This window comes from Aulostomus chinensis, chromosome 17 (genome assembly GCF_037954235.1).
Source record: "Aulostomus chinensis isolate RoL2024-O1b breed Wild chromosome 17, RoL_Achi_v1.0, whole genome shotgun sequence".
NCBI classification, from domain to species: domain Eukaryota; kingdom Metazoa; phylum Chordata; class Actinopteri; order Syngnathiformes; family Aulostomidae; genus Aulostomus; species Aulostomus chinensis.
This window is the reverse complement of record NC_141336.1, coordinates 21,959,225-21,972,685: the sequence shown is the minus strand read 5'-3', so window position 1 is coordinate 21,972,685 and position 13,461 is coordinate 21,959,225. Positions and strand designations below refer to the sequence as shown.

The 13,461-nt window shown below is 45.1% G+C and overlaps 1 protein-coding gene across 4 annotated transcripts in view; it reads right to left on the bottom strand.

Moving 5' to 3' along the window:
• The window catches only part of col12a1a (collagen, type XII, alpha 1a), a 52,573-nt gene that overhangs the window by 26,908 nt on the left and 12,204 nt on the right, over positions 1-13,461 (bottom strand). For all 4 annotated transcript variants that reach the window (XM_086183711.1, XM_086183709.1, XM_086183712.1 and 1 more), the window contains exons 14-28: positions 10,107-10,376; positions 8,161-8,427; positions 7,870-8,062; positions 7,662-7,786; positions 6,246-6,395; positions 6,048-6,167; positions 5,778-5,942; positions 5,528-5,674; positions 4,949-5,088; positions 4,049-4,178; positions 2,649-2,794; positions 2,046-2,175; positions 1,400-1,536; positions 311-440; positions 81-220 (exon numbers count right to left, since the gene is read on the bottom strand). In XM_086183711.1, coding sequence (XP_086039837.1) covers positions 81-220; positions 311-440; positions 1,400-1,536; positions 2,046-2,175; positions 2,649-2,794; positions 4,049-4,178; positions 4,949-5,088; positions 5,528-5,674; positions 5,778-5,942; positions 6,048-6,167; positions 6,246-6,395; positions 7,662-7,786; positions 7,870-8,062; positions 8,161-8,427; positions 10,107-10,376 — 2,390 coding nt within the window. The remainder of the gene's footprint in view (positions 1-80; positions 221-310; positions 441-1,399; positions 1,537-2,045; positions 2,176-2,648; positions 2,795-4,048; positions 4,179-4,948; positions 5,089-5,527; positions 5,675-5,777; positions 5,943-6,047; positions 6,168-6,245; positions 6,396-7,661; positions 7,787-7,869; positions 8,063-8,160; positions 8,428-10,106; positions 10,377-13,461) is intronic.

The window sequence follows — 13,461 nt, the reverse complement described above, 5'->3', positions numbered from 1 at the left end:
AGGTTTCTGCAGGAATCATCATGAGATCCTGCACGAGTTCTTAGAAATGTAAACATCTTAAACAGCTGGTTTTCTCTTACGTATTGGAAGTTGTTCTCTCCCTGTTTAGTCCACCCGATGCGGTACAGGGCCACATCAGGGGCTCCGTGCTCCCAGTGGGCTCTGAAGCTGGTCTGCGTGACCTCAGAGAAACGCAGGTTCTTGGGGGCGGGAACCACGTCTAGCGAGTTGAGGGGAAGTGGCTTTAGAAAATCAACAGTACTGAACAGCAAGTGAAAGTGCCACGGCCTGACAGCATTTCCACTCTCACCAGTGATTGCTTCTCCCAGCATCGGCTGGCCAGGACCCTCGTCGTAGATGGGAGTGACTGCCAGGGCGTACTCCGTCTGCGAGATCAGGTTGTCCAGTTGCTTGGTGGTAACACTTCCGCCCACTTCCAGCTTTAGAAAACAGTTACATAACATTGTTAAATATCATCAACAATGCAGACGCAAGGAGTTTTGGGTGAGTATATTTGCAAATTTAGACTTTAGTTTTTTTTGTTTTTTGTTTTTTTTTCATTTATATCATGAGGAGGCACCTCAGTTGAAATCCTGCGGGATATTTGCCCAGCAGTTTATTTTGAGCGGCATGTCGTCACTTACTATGTTCTATCGTCACGTGATCGTAAGGTCAGTGAAACATTCTTTGATTTTCTGGGCAGCTTTTCTCTCCCACCCTATTTTTGAAATTTTCCTCCCATGATTCACTTTCACATATATGCTTTTAAGATTACCGCCACTCAGAGGTAGCCACTGCAGCCAAAGAACTCCCAGAGGGGAATGAGCCAAATCCATTCGACATGAACCACCCTACAAAACCATATTAGGATATTCCCACAATCTTTTCATGGGTGAAAATGGCTTTGAAATGTCCACACAACAGCAGCTGCGGCCTCCATTATGCCGTCTAAGCCAATACATTGAAGGATGAGACAAAACTATCAATATCATTTCACCACCATCAAACTACTGGCAACCTCCTCTCTCTAAAAGGACACGCCAATTTTTGGGGAAACACACTTACTGTCCATCCTTTTTCAAGCCAGACATGCAGAGAGAGAGAGAGAGAAAGAAAGAGAGAGAGACCCCTGACAGGACGGCTGACTGCTAGTTAGCTTAGCTACAACTGAAAGCTAGCGGTGGAGTGTGGGACCGCAAACGTCCTCAAATACTCTTGAATCCAAAATGATCTTGGCCTGCATTAACAGAACGAGTGTTGTTCTTAACAGCAACAGCTGTGAAAAATTAGGAGGTTCCTTTTTTATAAAACCCAGGAATTAAACCTATAAAAACACAGTTGGCCGATTTTTTTTTTTTTTTTGCCGGATTAAAAAAGTAAATGATTGTGTGGAACTCACCTCCTTAGCATCTCCTGACTCAGGCTTGTAGGTGATGAGGTATTTGCGAACAAGTCCAGGAGCGGCGTCCCAAATAAGCCTCATGGTGCTGTGGGTGACATCACGAACCCTCAGCTCGCCCGCGGGTGGCAGGGGCACTGAACAAGGGACCGAAGGTTAGATTAGTGCTTAGTTACCTCCGTAGCACTGGATAAAACTGTCAGTTTGCATGTGCATGTGTAATATAATCTTGCTAAAGCAATAGTTCACTAAAAGAAATGTATTCTGTCTCACAAATACTCACAAATATGTGTCATATGAGCTAAGACAGACACCGTCTTTGTGTCTCCAGAGTACAGGAAGAGCCAGAAACACATATTTAGCTTGAAGCTAATTAATGAGCATAAAGCTGGGTAATGTAGACTTGAATGAAACAGTACGTGCTTGGGAGTTCGTAGACTGTTTTTTTGCTGTTTAGCTTATTCGTTTCTGGCTCTTTTTCTGCATTCTCGAGTCACAAAGGGGAAAAAAAATGAAGCATCAAACATGTCTTTGTGAGCTAAAGATGCATCTGTGAGTATTAGAAAGACAGAACGCTCGTTAATAACACAAATTATCCTCGTTAAATATCTGCTGCAGGCGTGACGGAGGTGCAGCCGCTACGTACGGGTGACTCCCTGCTTGGTCAGCGGGTCGCTAGCAGACTCTCCATGCAGAGCGAAGAGGGAAAGTGTGTAGGCGGTGTCGGGCAGCAGCTTCACCAGCTGGACGTCAGTTGTATCTCCTCCCACTCTGACCTGAAAGGGGACAAGACAGAGCAACATCACAGGGTTAGAGGGCAGGAGGATGAGAGGGTTTCCTCAGTGACACAAATACATTCCCTCCTTCTGAACCAATGATGACGGCCCCTTGGCTGAGTGAGACTGTGGTGGTGCAACACCCCCCACCCCCCTCTTTGTGGCTAACAATGTGCCTCTGTATTTTCCAATTTTCCCTTGTTTGCTGAATGGCGAAGCAAACACTGGCTGCTTTGTTAAATGTTATTTCACTGTGTCACATCTGCATTTTGTCAAAAAAGTGCTGAGGGTTGGCTGAATGAGTGTTTAGCGATGCATTTGTTTATGTGTGTGTGTGTGTGTGTGTGTGTGTGTGTGTGTGCGCGCGCGCGCGTGCATGCGTATGCGTCCCACCATAAACACGTGTATGTGGTCAGTTACTCCTCATGCAAATCTTTCACAGCCGCCGCTGACCGGCCTCTACTCAGGATTACCTCCTGCTCACTGGTGGGCTGGGTAGCGTTGATGGCGCTGTAGAGCAGCATGTAGCCCGTTGCGCCCTCCACCTCCTCCCACCTCACCCGCATGGTGGTCATCTGCTCATCATAAATGTCCATCTTCCTCACAGCGCTCAGGGGCACTGTATGACAGAGGCAGTAGATCTGAGGTTATTACCGCTGCTTGCTTTTGTCAGCGTACATATTGGTACTCTTATATGTGTGCTGAAATGGATACAGAAACACACCCGTCAGTATTATTAATGGGTCACGAGTATCATTGTGTACTAGTATCAGCCCCAGGTTTTTAGTTATACTCGCACTTTAATGCTGATATTATGCTGCCGTTTGTTGGGTTGATGTTACTCCTGCCTCTATTGTGGTTATTGCCTCCTGTGTCTCCCCGTCCCTCTGTTTGTCTCTCCGCTTCTTTCTGTCTCTTTCTTGGTCCACGTCTGTCAGTCTCTCTCTCTCTGTCTCTGTCTCAGCCCCTCTGTCCTGCTCTCTTTTACCCCAGCCGCTCGAGGCGGATGGCCGCCCTCTTGGGGAGCTGTCGGGTCCAAAGGAATGAAGAGTGGTGCCTGACCTCTTCTGCTATACAATGTGTTGTGATTAAGCACCGTATTAATAAACCTGACTTGCCCTCATCGTTGTGGTGCGGCATGAACATGTGAAGGTGTAGTTTCTATATGAGGCAGCTGAGTCTGCTAATCTAGAGATCATTAATAAAGCGACTTTTACAGAAGACGGCATGGATTGTCTCTGAACTTGAGTTACTATTCTCATCCTTGTGCAGCCACATGTAGTTCTCTAAACAATGCAAGGACACATCTGTATACACTACTATACTACATACTCTGTGTGGTGTGTGTGTGTGTGTATATACATATATATACATATATATATATATATATATATATATATATATATGGAGATAGATATATATATAGATATATATATACTGAAGGCTTGATGAATAGAGACCACACAGGAATCCCAAATCCCACTCAAACATGGCGGTCCACATGCATCCAAGCAAGAGATTCAGTTCTTAAGGCTCCCGAGTGCTCAGGAGAATGCTGAAACTGAAGCTGCTGCTCTCTGACAACCACACGAGTCTGGGCTTCCTGATGCAGAGAACTGTTTATGCATCAGTGAAAGCTTCTTGTGGTGATTAAACATAACATGGACGTCTACAACCAATGATTAAAGCCTGGTCAAACCATTTGTTAAAAGCACTGGGTATAATGTTTAGATTGCTCTCTTTAGACAGTTTATATTCCCACTTGTGTCCCACACAGAAATTTCCTTTAAATCAAATGATTCAGGTCGAAGAGTAAACCAAAAAAAAAAACGAAACAAAACAAAAAAACCAAAGAGACAGAGATAGAACCTACGTGTGGTCTCCATTCCCTTGAGAGGCTCGCTGCTCTCCTCTCCCACCACGGAGTAGACGGCGACCTGGTACTGGGTCAGGGGGTCGAGCTGCTGGAGGACCACTGTGGTCTCAGTGCCGTCCACAAACACCTAACAACGCGGGATAGTGAAAGAGTGGAGGTCTTCATTCCAATAAGCTTTCAGGATACTTGAGTCTGTAATTCACTCCCTGTGTATTATTTTTCATAATTCAATCAGGCAGCGGAAGGCAACTTGCCAGATACTTGCTGGATCTGTTACGGATGATTACTTCTCTGACTTAACATTTCCAGGCCATTTGCATAAGAGGTTATGATAAACAACCACAAAAAACTGCATTTTAAAAGCATTGTTTTATGATAACGGGGATAATCTATCAAGTTCAGTGTATTTATAGGATTTAACTTAACATTCTGTAGTGATTTCCAACATGGACCCGGCCCCACATGGCTTTACTTGGCATTTGCTTCAATGCAGAATCCATAAACTATGTTCAGCTAAACATAAAAATACCAAAATGTAACAGGAGTGTAATTAGATTCAGAACCCTGAATTTATTCAAAACGCTGTGGAGTCGAGACCTTTCTGGTTCTGGATCAATCCCTATCTTTTTTTATTGACTTTCTGATACTGAGAACTGTGTGGGTTTTTTGTTTAAAAAAATGTATTGTTGTTTTGTTTCCTTGCCCTTCGTCGGGCCATCTTGTAATCAGACACCAATAAATCAAAAAGCCAATACAAGCAAGAGGCTGGAAATAGAAGTTTGACTGGACTTTCCCATTAGTGTCAGAAATAGAAGTTCACATTCACGCCAGCTGCCCAGGGAGATGCGATTGACTCAGTAGAGCTGGGTTTTTTTGGGGTGGGGGGAGCAGATGTACCTGTTGTGGCCTTCCTGACACGGTCACATACTCCACGCGGTATTTTTCCACAGGTCCTTCAGGGGCGGTCCAAGTGGCCCGGAAAGACTGGTGAGTCACTTCTGATGTTACCAGGTTAGTGGGGGCTTCAGGCGGACCTCCTGTTGGAGCAGAAGAAAGAGGGAAAAGTGCAACATGAGACATCCCAGTGCACACGTGTGTTAACGCGGGCCTGCTTGTTTCCTACATTTATGCTGCCACCTGCTCATTCTCATAAAGCTTAAAAGCTACATCCTCCCCAGGAAGTTCCCCTACTGCATCCACACTTCAGTTTGATGAAGAGGCATGCAATTTCCTATTCCAGGGAGGCAGACGGAACATGTAAGGGACCAGCTGCTTCTTTTGCTCCTGGTGTTGCACTCTGCAGTCGCCCAGACATGTAACTGAGGCTCTGGGAACTTTCTACAGTTTATCAGTTTGGGATTGGAAAAGTCATTTTATACAATATTAAGATTTTTAATATTATTATTTGCAATCTGATGCACTGGTCTTGATGACTTCCTGTACTTTGTTCACTTATTACTGTTCATGTACACACACCTGGTCCCTTGACACTGTTGCAAAGGTTCTCAGTCAGGCTGTCCACAATGTCCAACAGGAAGGAGAAGTCGGCCACGTTGTACATGTGAATATCATCTGGATCAGAGGCAATGGACCTCAACTCGTTCTCATCGGCGTTCTTCACACCTGGAGAGGAATGATAAAGTCAGAGGATGTTCGAAAGGCACTTCCAAATGCGCTTTTTAAAAAAAACAACAACAATGAGATCAATTGATGCATGTCTGCTTACCAATGGCATACAGCTCTATGTCATTATCACGCAAGTTCTGAGAGTTGATGATGACATCATCCTGGGATTTGCCGTCAGTGATCAACACGCCAATTCGGCGAGAGTTGGGCCGCATGCCGACATTCTCTTTGAAATTGTTCTGGAGCAGGTAGTTCAAAGCCAAACCTGTGGAAAAGTTGTTTTTCTTCCTCAAATAAATCTCAGGAACCAAGAAATGTAAGACGCATGCAGTGAAGTACAATTTATGACTAAACACATAAATCAAAGTACCAGTCAAGGTGTTTCCGCCTTTGTAGGGCAGGTTAGCAATAGCATCCAGGAGAGCGTCCCGGGTTTTGTGAGTGTCCAAGTGCCATTCAGTCTTTGGATCACCGCTGTACTGAGCAAGACCTGAAGAAACCACAAACCCGTGTTAGGTATTTGTATTAGAAATAACCAGATGACTTTGCTTATTCGCTGTAGACTGACCGATCTGGACCCTATCAGGGCCGATGTCAAAGACTCCCACCATACGAGCGATGAAGGCACGGATGGTCTTGAAGTTGAGACGCCCGATACTCCAGGAGCCGTCCACCAGCAGCACGATATCGGCCTGAGCAGTGGTCCTACAGGAAACATCTGACACATGACGGCAAAAGCGTCTTAATCTGACACATTTCATACAAGCTCATGTTTAAATGTCATGCACGCAAAATGATGGAGTGAATTATAATGTTGTGGGAGGTGTGAGAGGTAAAGGAAAGAAGGAGAGAGGACTTTTTGGTATGAAAGAGAACAAATGGCATCCAAACAATGCAACACAAACATCTCCACAAGCAGGCAGTTAATATTTGTTTCTTCCTTTTCAGAGGAATTTCTATCATTTGTTTTCCGAGTGTTGTAATTATTGTCTTCTGGTCTTGTGCAGCATCTCTCTTGGCTGTTCTTCTTGGATTTGTGAGCTAGTCCTGGTGGCAAATCAGGAGAATACACTCTTAGGAGTCCGTGGTGTTTTAGAGAGTGTAAGAGAGAGAGAGAGAGAGAGAGAGAGAGAGAGAGAGAGAGAGACCTGCCACCTCCGTAGCAGCAGAGCAATATTCAGATCTTATTTTCCACCTGTTTGATGAAGAGGAAGGCATCCAGTCCTCGGCACCTAAAAGAAGGCTGCAGATGTTGCACTAACTGCCTCTGTCTGCAACTGAACACAGGTTACATATTTGATTTATAGCCTGGTCATTCCCTACCCCCACCCCCACCCCCACCCCCATGACAAACAACCAGCTTACTTTAAAACGTCTGCTAGCATACGTCAAAGTCTGACTCTTCCAGGTGTATACAGAAGGATTTGCTTCACTTTTCTGCATTCTTGGAACGAGAAGCTCCCCTTGACAGGGCCTAAGTCAAGCTGACCTTTCCAGTTCCTTCAGGCATTTCTCCTCACTTGTGCCTGTTATGTTCTGACTCATGAGGTAGTAAAACATTTTATAACTGCAAACAGATTATACGAATCTAGCTGCACTCAAAACTGTGACTGTGACTCGATGACGAAAGCAAGAAAGAGCCGACAGATGGAACGGCCATTACAACTGTGACAATGAGCATTGAGGAAAGGCATGAGGAGCAGCTTTTATAGGGCATGGGTCTGTATTTTCCCATAGAAAAAAAAAATTACTATGTGATATAGCTTCCAATGTTTTGCTGCCCAGAGACATAACACACTGCAGACGCTAACTTAGCGGCGATGAAAAGTGTAATAACCCAATGAGTGAAACCTTATCCGCTCCTGGTGTTGCTCTTTCACCAGACATGCCAGTCACTTTGAGCATCTACTAAGTTCTCTTCCTACTCTTATGATAATACTTTCACTTACTTGTCGTAAAATAGCGGAATATTATGTAACGTTACCTGACAACTGGTAAGGAGGAGGATCGGGTCCATCAGAGAGTGTGGTTTTCTCCTCTCCGGCCAATGGCATGCTCTCTCCGCCATCAAACATGCCAAACACACTCACTGAGTATGTGGTATTAGCTCTGTAGACCGAAAAATAAATCTTAATGGAATATAAATTTAATGGAATATTCTAGAGAATGCAATAACATCAGCCTGGACTCACCTTAACTCCTCCAACACCACAGTGTTGTCATAGGGGCCGACTAAAAGTTCCCCCAGGTCAATTTCATTCTTTGAAGGGTGGAAAGTGACCTTATAGCCCCTGACATCACCTGGAGCGTGGTCCCATGTTACACGGAAACTTGTCTTGGTTGGCTCGGAAGTCTTGAGATTCCTGGGGCCTTTATAAGGAGTAACTAGAGAGAGGAGAAATGAAAAGGGTCTCTAGGGTGTCCTACAATCAAGATGAAGAGATATTTACTTCACTATGAGAGCAAATGATAAAGCAACGTACGTGTTGTTCCCAACCCTTGCCTTGCTTTGCCCTCTCCTGAACGGTAGACGGGCAGGACAATAATCTCATAAGTGGTGAGGGGAGTCAGACGCCTCAGCACGGTGGTGGTGTTGCCACCGGGCACCTTAGCCGCCAGCTGGCGTCCTCCAGCCTGGGGTTTATAAGTGACGCGGTAGTTGATGACATTTCCAGGTGCAGCTTGCCATGTCACCCTCATGCTCTTCTCTGTCTCCTCGGAGACGGCGATTGCTCTGGCAGCAGCCGAGACTGCAAATGAGAAGAAAGGAGCAATAAGAATTAAAAAGATGAAAAGTGATAGATGGATGAAGGAAAGTGCAGATTTTGGGACAAGTTCAGAAAGGAATCTGAGCTGAATGTATGTTTAGCAGCCGATGTTTCCAATATACCTTTGGAAACATAAGCAGCGCGGCTTTCCTGCTGGTGTAACTAAACAGGAACACGCTTGGCTACCTCGCAGTCTTTCGTCCGGATATCTGCTCAGTTTCCACATGCGTGTGAATACAAACCCACCACATCATTTCTGATTTCAGGGCTATACATTAAACAGGCCTAAATCTACATGATTGATCATGTTTGGTTGGTGGGTTTAGGAGCCAGGCTTGGATGTCGTGTGAATATGAGCTAACCCATGGTACTCGTTTTTCCATTGTGTGTGTGCCTGCGTGCGTGCGTGCGTGCGTGTGTGCGTGTGTCCGAGCTTTTCTGACTTTCAGAGCAGGAGTGTGAATTTTCAAAAACTCTGAAACGAACGGAGGGGAAAAAAAAATATTTAGACGTTCTATTTTCGAGGGCAAGACTTTTATTATCGGAAAAATGCAGCGCATCCAAGTTTGCCGTCTGTGTCTCAGCCCACAGAAACATGTGATTTCTGTTGAGCACAAGAAAAGACAGCAACAGATAACACAAGGCCGGGGAAGGAATGAGCAAAATGAATGTTTAATTTCTAAAAGCTGCCTGATGCTTCTGTTTCTCGTACGGGCCACCTTTTTCTTACTTTGACAGACAGAATCAATAAACCATAATGATGGTTTTTCCTTTGACACATTCCATTTTCTGGTGGACAAATTCCATTCAAACTGGTGCTTTTCTCATGATTTGACCGTGGCTGTCGTCGAACTGGGAGAGGTCAGTGTCTCTCTCCCATTTCAACTGGCTTTGTGTTGTATTGCATCCCCTCAGTACATAATAGAGATTCTTCGGTACTATTTTTTCCCTCCGATACCTGAACTTGAATTATCGGCCGATTACGAGAAGGCCCCTGATTCAACACCAGCGTTGCAGGGTGGAGCCGATCCCAGCAGCCTTCAGGTGAGAGGCGGGGTTCACCCTGGACGGGTCACCAGTCCATCACAGGGCCAACACATAGAGACAGACAACCATTGGCTCTCACAGCCACGCCTACGGTCAATTTAGAGTCTGGATTAACCTGGTCCCCTCTTGATGTCTTTGGACTGTGGGAGGAAGCTTGAGTACCAGAGAGAACCCAGCAGGAACGGGGAGAACATGGAGACTCACACAGAAAGACTCCTTGCTGGAGCCGGGACTCGAACCCGGAACCTTCTTGCTGTGAGGCGACAGTGCTAACCACTGCACCACTGTGCCACCACTCAGTGATTATCTCTTAATTTGTATTTCACAAAAGACTAGACTGGAAACAAAACATCATAAGGAATTGTTTTAGGGGGGGAAAAAAAGTTTTTAAAAAATGACTTTGGCAATTATTTTAAGAAGGTGAGGATTCATAGCTCAAGAGGCTTGTGACACTTTAAGACCCAGTATGTGTTTATGACAAGAAAGTCAAGTCTGGCATTCTTGAATTTTAAAATGAAAGCTTCTGATAACACAGAGCAGATGTAGAAAGTGACAGAGGGAGAGAAGCTAATGATGGAGGAGTGAAACGAAGTCGAGCGGCGTAATTAACTTACTGTCTGTGGTTTCCTCTCCAACCAACGGCTGACCCTCTCCATGGCCATAAAGAGCAAACACAGAGACTTGATAACGTGTCTCTGGTGTTAGACCTTCCAGTACTGTGGCTGTAATGTCTCCTGGTATTGTCTTTTCTCCCGTCTCCTCAGTGTACAGAGACTTCCACTTGATCCGGTACTGACGAACGTTACCCGGGGCCGCCGTCCAAGACACAGCAAAGCTGGTGTCAGTGACGTCCTTGGTTAATAAATCTCTGGGTGAACCAAGTTCTGTGGATAAATGAAAGGAAACAAGTTCAGAAATATTGAGATTTTTCTGTTTTGATTCATTCTCTTGCGAAATACTTGGACTCTGATGGAGTTGTGTGTGGTTTGTAAGGTTAAAAAAAACAACTTTAGGGAGCTCCAACCCAGTGATGCCTCATCCAGGAGGTTTTGATTTCCAATGCAGATATATAGAGGTTTTCAGGAATTGACAGAGACAGAGAATGGACAAAAGGAACAACCTCAGTGATAAACCACTGACGATCACTCATCTGTCTCTACTTTAACTCCGCAGGATCTGTTTGACCAACCAGATTTTTCTCCCTTCATAACCAGAGGCTGTTGGAAAAATATCTGTAAAACTAATCACAAATTGCATATCCTCAGCACCTCTCCCAGCAGCACTTTAATTTTCCATCGAAACAGAGGAAACGTGATCCACAAAAAAAAGTGTGTTTTCTACAATCGCAGATGTTGCGTTCTGCCTCTCTCTCCTTCACTTACTTTCCCTGGGACCATCTTGAAAGGAGCGAGAGCTCAGCTACGATGGAGTGTTGTGGTGGTGTTTCATGATGAGCAGCCAGCACATGCTTGGCTGAGAGGGAAGCCCATGTTGAGATGGATTCTCAACTCTCCTGGCTGCGGCGTGGACAAGCTGCATCTACCACATTTAGCCTCCCACACACCCTCCAGGATCCTGAACCAAGCACGTCAGCCCCTCCATGCCAATGTCTAACGACAATATAATCACAGGCAGAGCACTTCGGCTGGGTGGTCTCAAACCTCACTCATCAGACGTCCCTAAAATAAGCTTTAATTAAAAAAAGGCAAGTGCAAAGAATGAAATACCGCAAGCGCTGACCCTGTGCTTATTTGTCACCCTCTGACTTCTTTTCAGCATCTCGCCGGCACAGACTAACCGATGTGAACCGAAATAATAGCAGCAGCTGGCGAGGGCGATGACCACGGCCACAAAATTGATGAAGAGTTCCAGATTTTTGGAGGACCATGAAAACAGAAAAGGCCATTCAGATGGACCCAGGTCATTCCCCATCAAACGGATTATCTCTGCCAAGCAAACGATGAACTTGAATGACTTTCCCGGCTGCGTGTGAACCGAAGGGATTATGACTTCGACAGACAGTGGCCCACTTTTCATCACTATGTGCAGAGGAGTGAGGAGAATGGGGCACTCCAAGAAGTGAAGCACGCATGCAGGAAACACATGGTGCACAGACCCAGCAGAAGAAACTGAGATTTATACCTTTAAATATTGCTACTCAAAAGAATGTAGTTTCCCCCTTATTTGTACGAGGCGAATCTCCTCCATTGTATTCTGGAATTCACAATCCATTCCATGCAAATAAAAACTTTCTGGATGTGCTTATTTAACCCCCCCCCCCCAACACACACACACACACACACACACACACACACTTGCATTACACACTTCAAGGACTCCAATTAAGACCTTGGACAAGACCAGATCACAAGGCCTCACCCAGTTCTCTAAAAAAAAAACACACACACACGACACATAAAAAAGTGATCCTGTAGGGCATGTGCTGACAGAAGCTTCACATCTGCAGCCAAGGATGTTTGAAGCTAAAAGACATAACAGACTGCACTTGTAAAAAAAAAAAAAACAATAACACAAACACACACACACACACCAAAAAAATAAAAATCACACAAGTAAAAATGCACCGACTGGGACCATCTCCTGTGCTGAAAATGATCTTGTTTCTTTTTGGATTTTTGACACCATTAGTCGACTGAGCTGGATACCGTTGCTGCTAACTGAGGTCAGACTTGCACGGTACAGTCTGCTCTTTCTGAGCGCTTCATAAAAATCAGACAGCCGAACTGCCATCTCAGCACTGGCGCTTCCTTTACTTTATTACTCTTGGTTGACTAATGCACACATCTGAACCACAAATATGAAGCTCCCGCCAGTCTAGTGTGTCAAGGTTGCCTGTCTCTTTATTTTCAAGGAGTGGTGGAAAAAACAGCCCTTAAAGTTCCAAAGAAGGAAAGCAAAACATGATGTTAGCACCTGACTTTACTTTACGCTTAAAAAGAATATAAATGCCACGACACATCCTAGGTATACTTTCTTGGAAGTCTGCACCGTTTGCTGTGTCATGCAAGTGGTTGAATGCATGTTTCAGGGGCTGGACATATGACCTCTAACATGGGCTGGGTCTTTTACCCACTGGGCCACCCTGAAGCATTCTGGTTCACATTCTCTGAATGCCTTTTTTCTACTCATCCTCACTTTCCCTCTGTGCCTCCGCCTGTCCTTCACCGCGCCCCGGAGGAAGATGAACAGACAGTTCTCCCTGAGACCAAACAACCAGCTCACACACCCTTAAAGTTCCTCTTAGGTCATATCTTCCACATGATGGACTCCCTCCTTTATAAGTAAATAATCATGCTATGTTTGTGTATAACAACCACATTTGGGATGTTAAACCTGGTTTATTGCACCTCCCCAGTGCTCCTTCTTGGCCATTTCAGGATGTCATAATTCAATCCAAGTCAAGGCTTCTGTGCTGGCTACCATCCACTGTCAGCCACAAGGGAGGGCTTTGTGTAACCCACTCTCTTCCCCTTCTCGCCTACATGTACTTCACAGCGAGGGTTCCTCAAACCTGGTGGCACTCATAACAATGAGATCAGTGTTGCGGCATGCTGACGTCATGACAGCCTAATAGAGCTGCTGCCTAAACAAAGTGCTTTGTCATACAGCTTTTTCCTGTGGGGGTGTGTTGCTGGTGACAGCACAGATTTGACTGGTGGAAACCGAGGCTGTAATCAAAACCTTTTGGTCAACGTGGGAACGGCATTACAAAAAAAAAAAAGAAAAAGAAAAGGAACAAAAATGCAACTTGTTTCAGATTTTTGCCTTGCAATGCTCGTGCAGGGCTGAGGTCGGTTTGCTATGGTAGATTAGAAAATAAATTGATGACAGGGTCTACGGGAACACTGCTGTTAGGTTGAACAGTCACGCTCAAAGCTTCAAAGCCTCTCTTTTAAAAAGTAAGGAGAATAAAGGATGTGCAAGTCACCGCCACGGTACTGTGAGCGA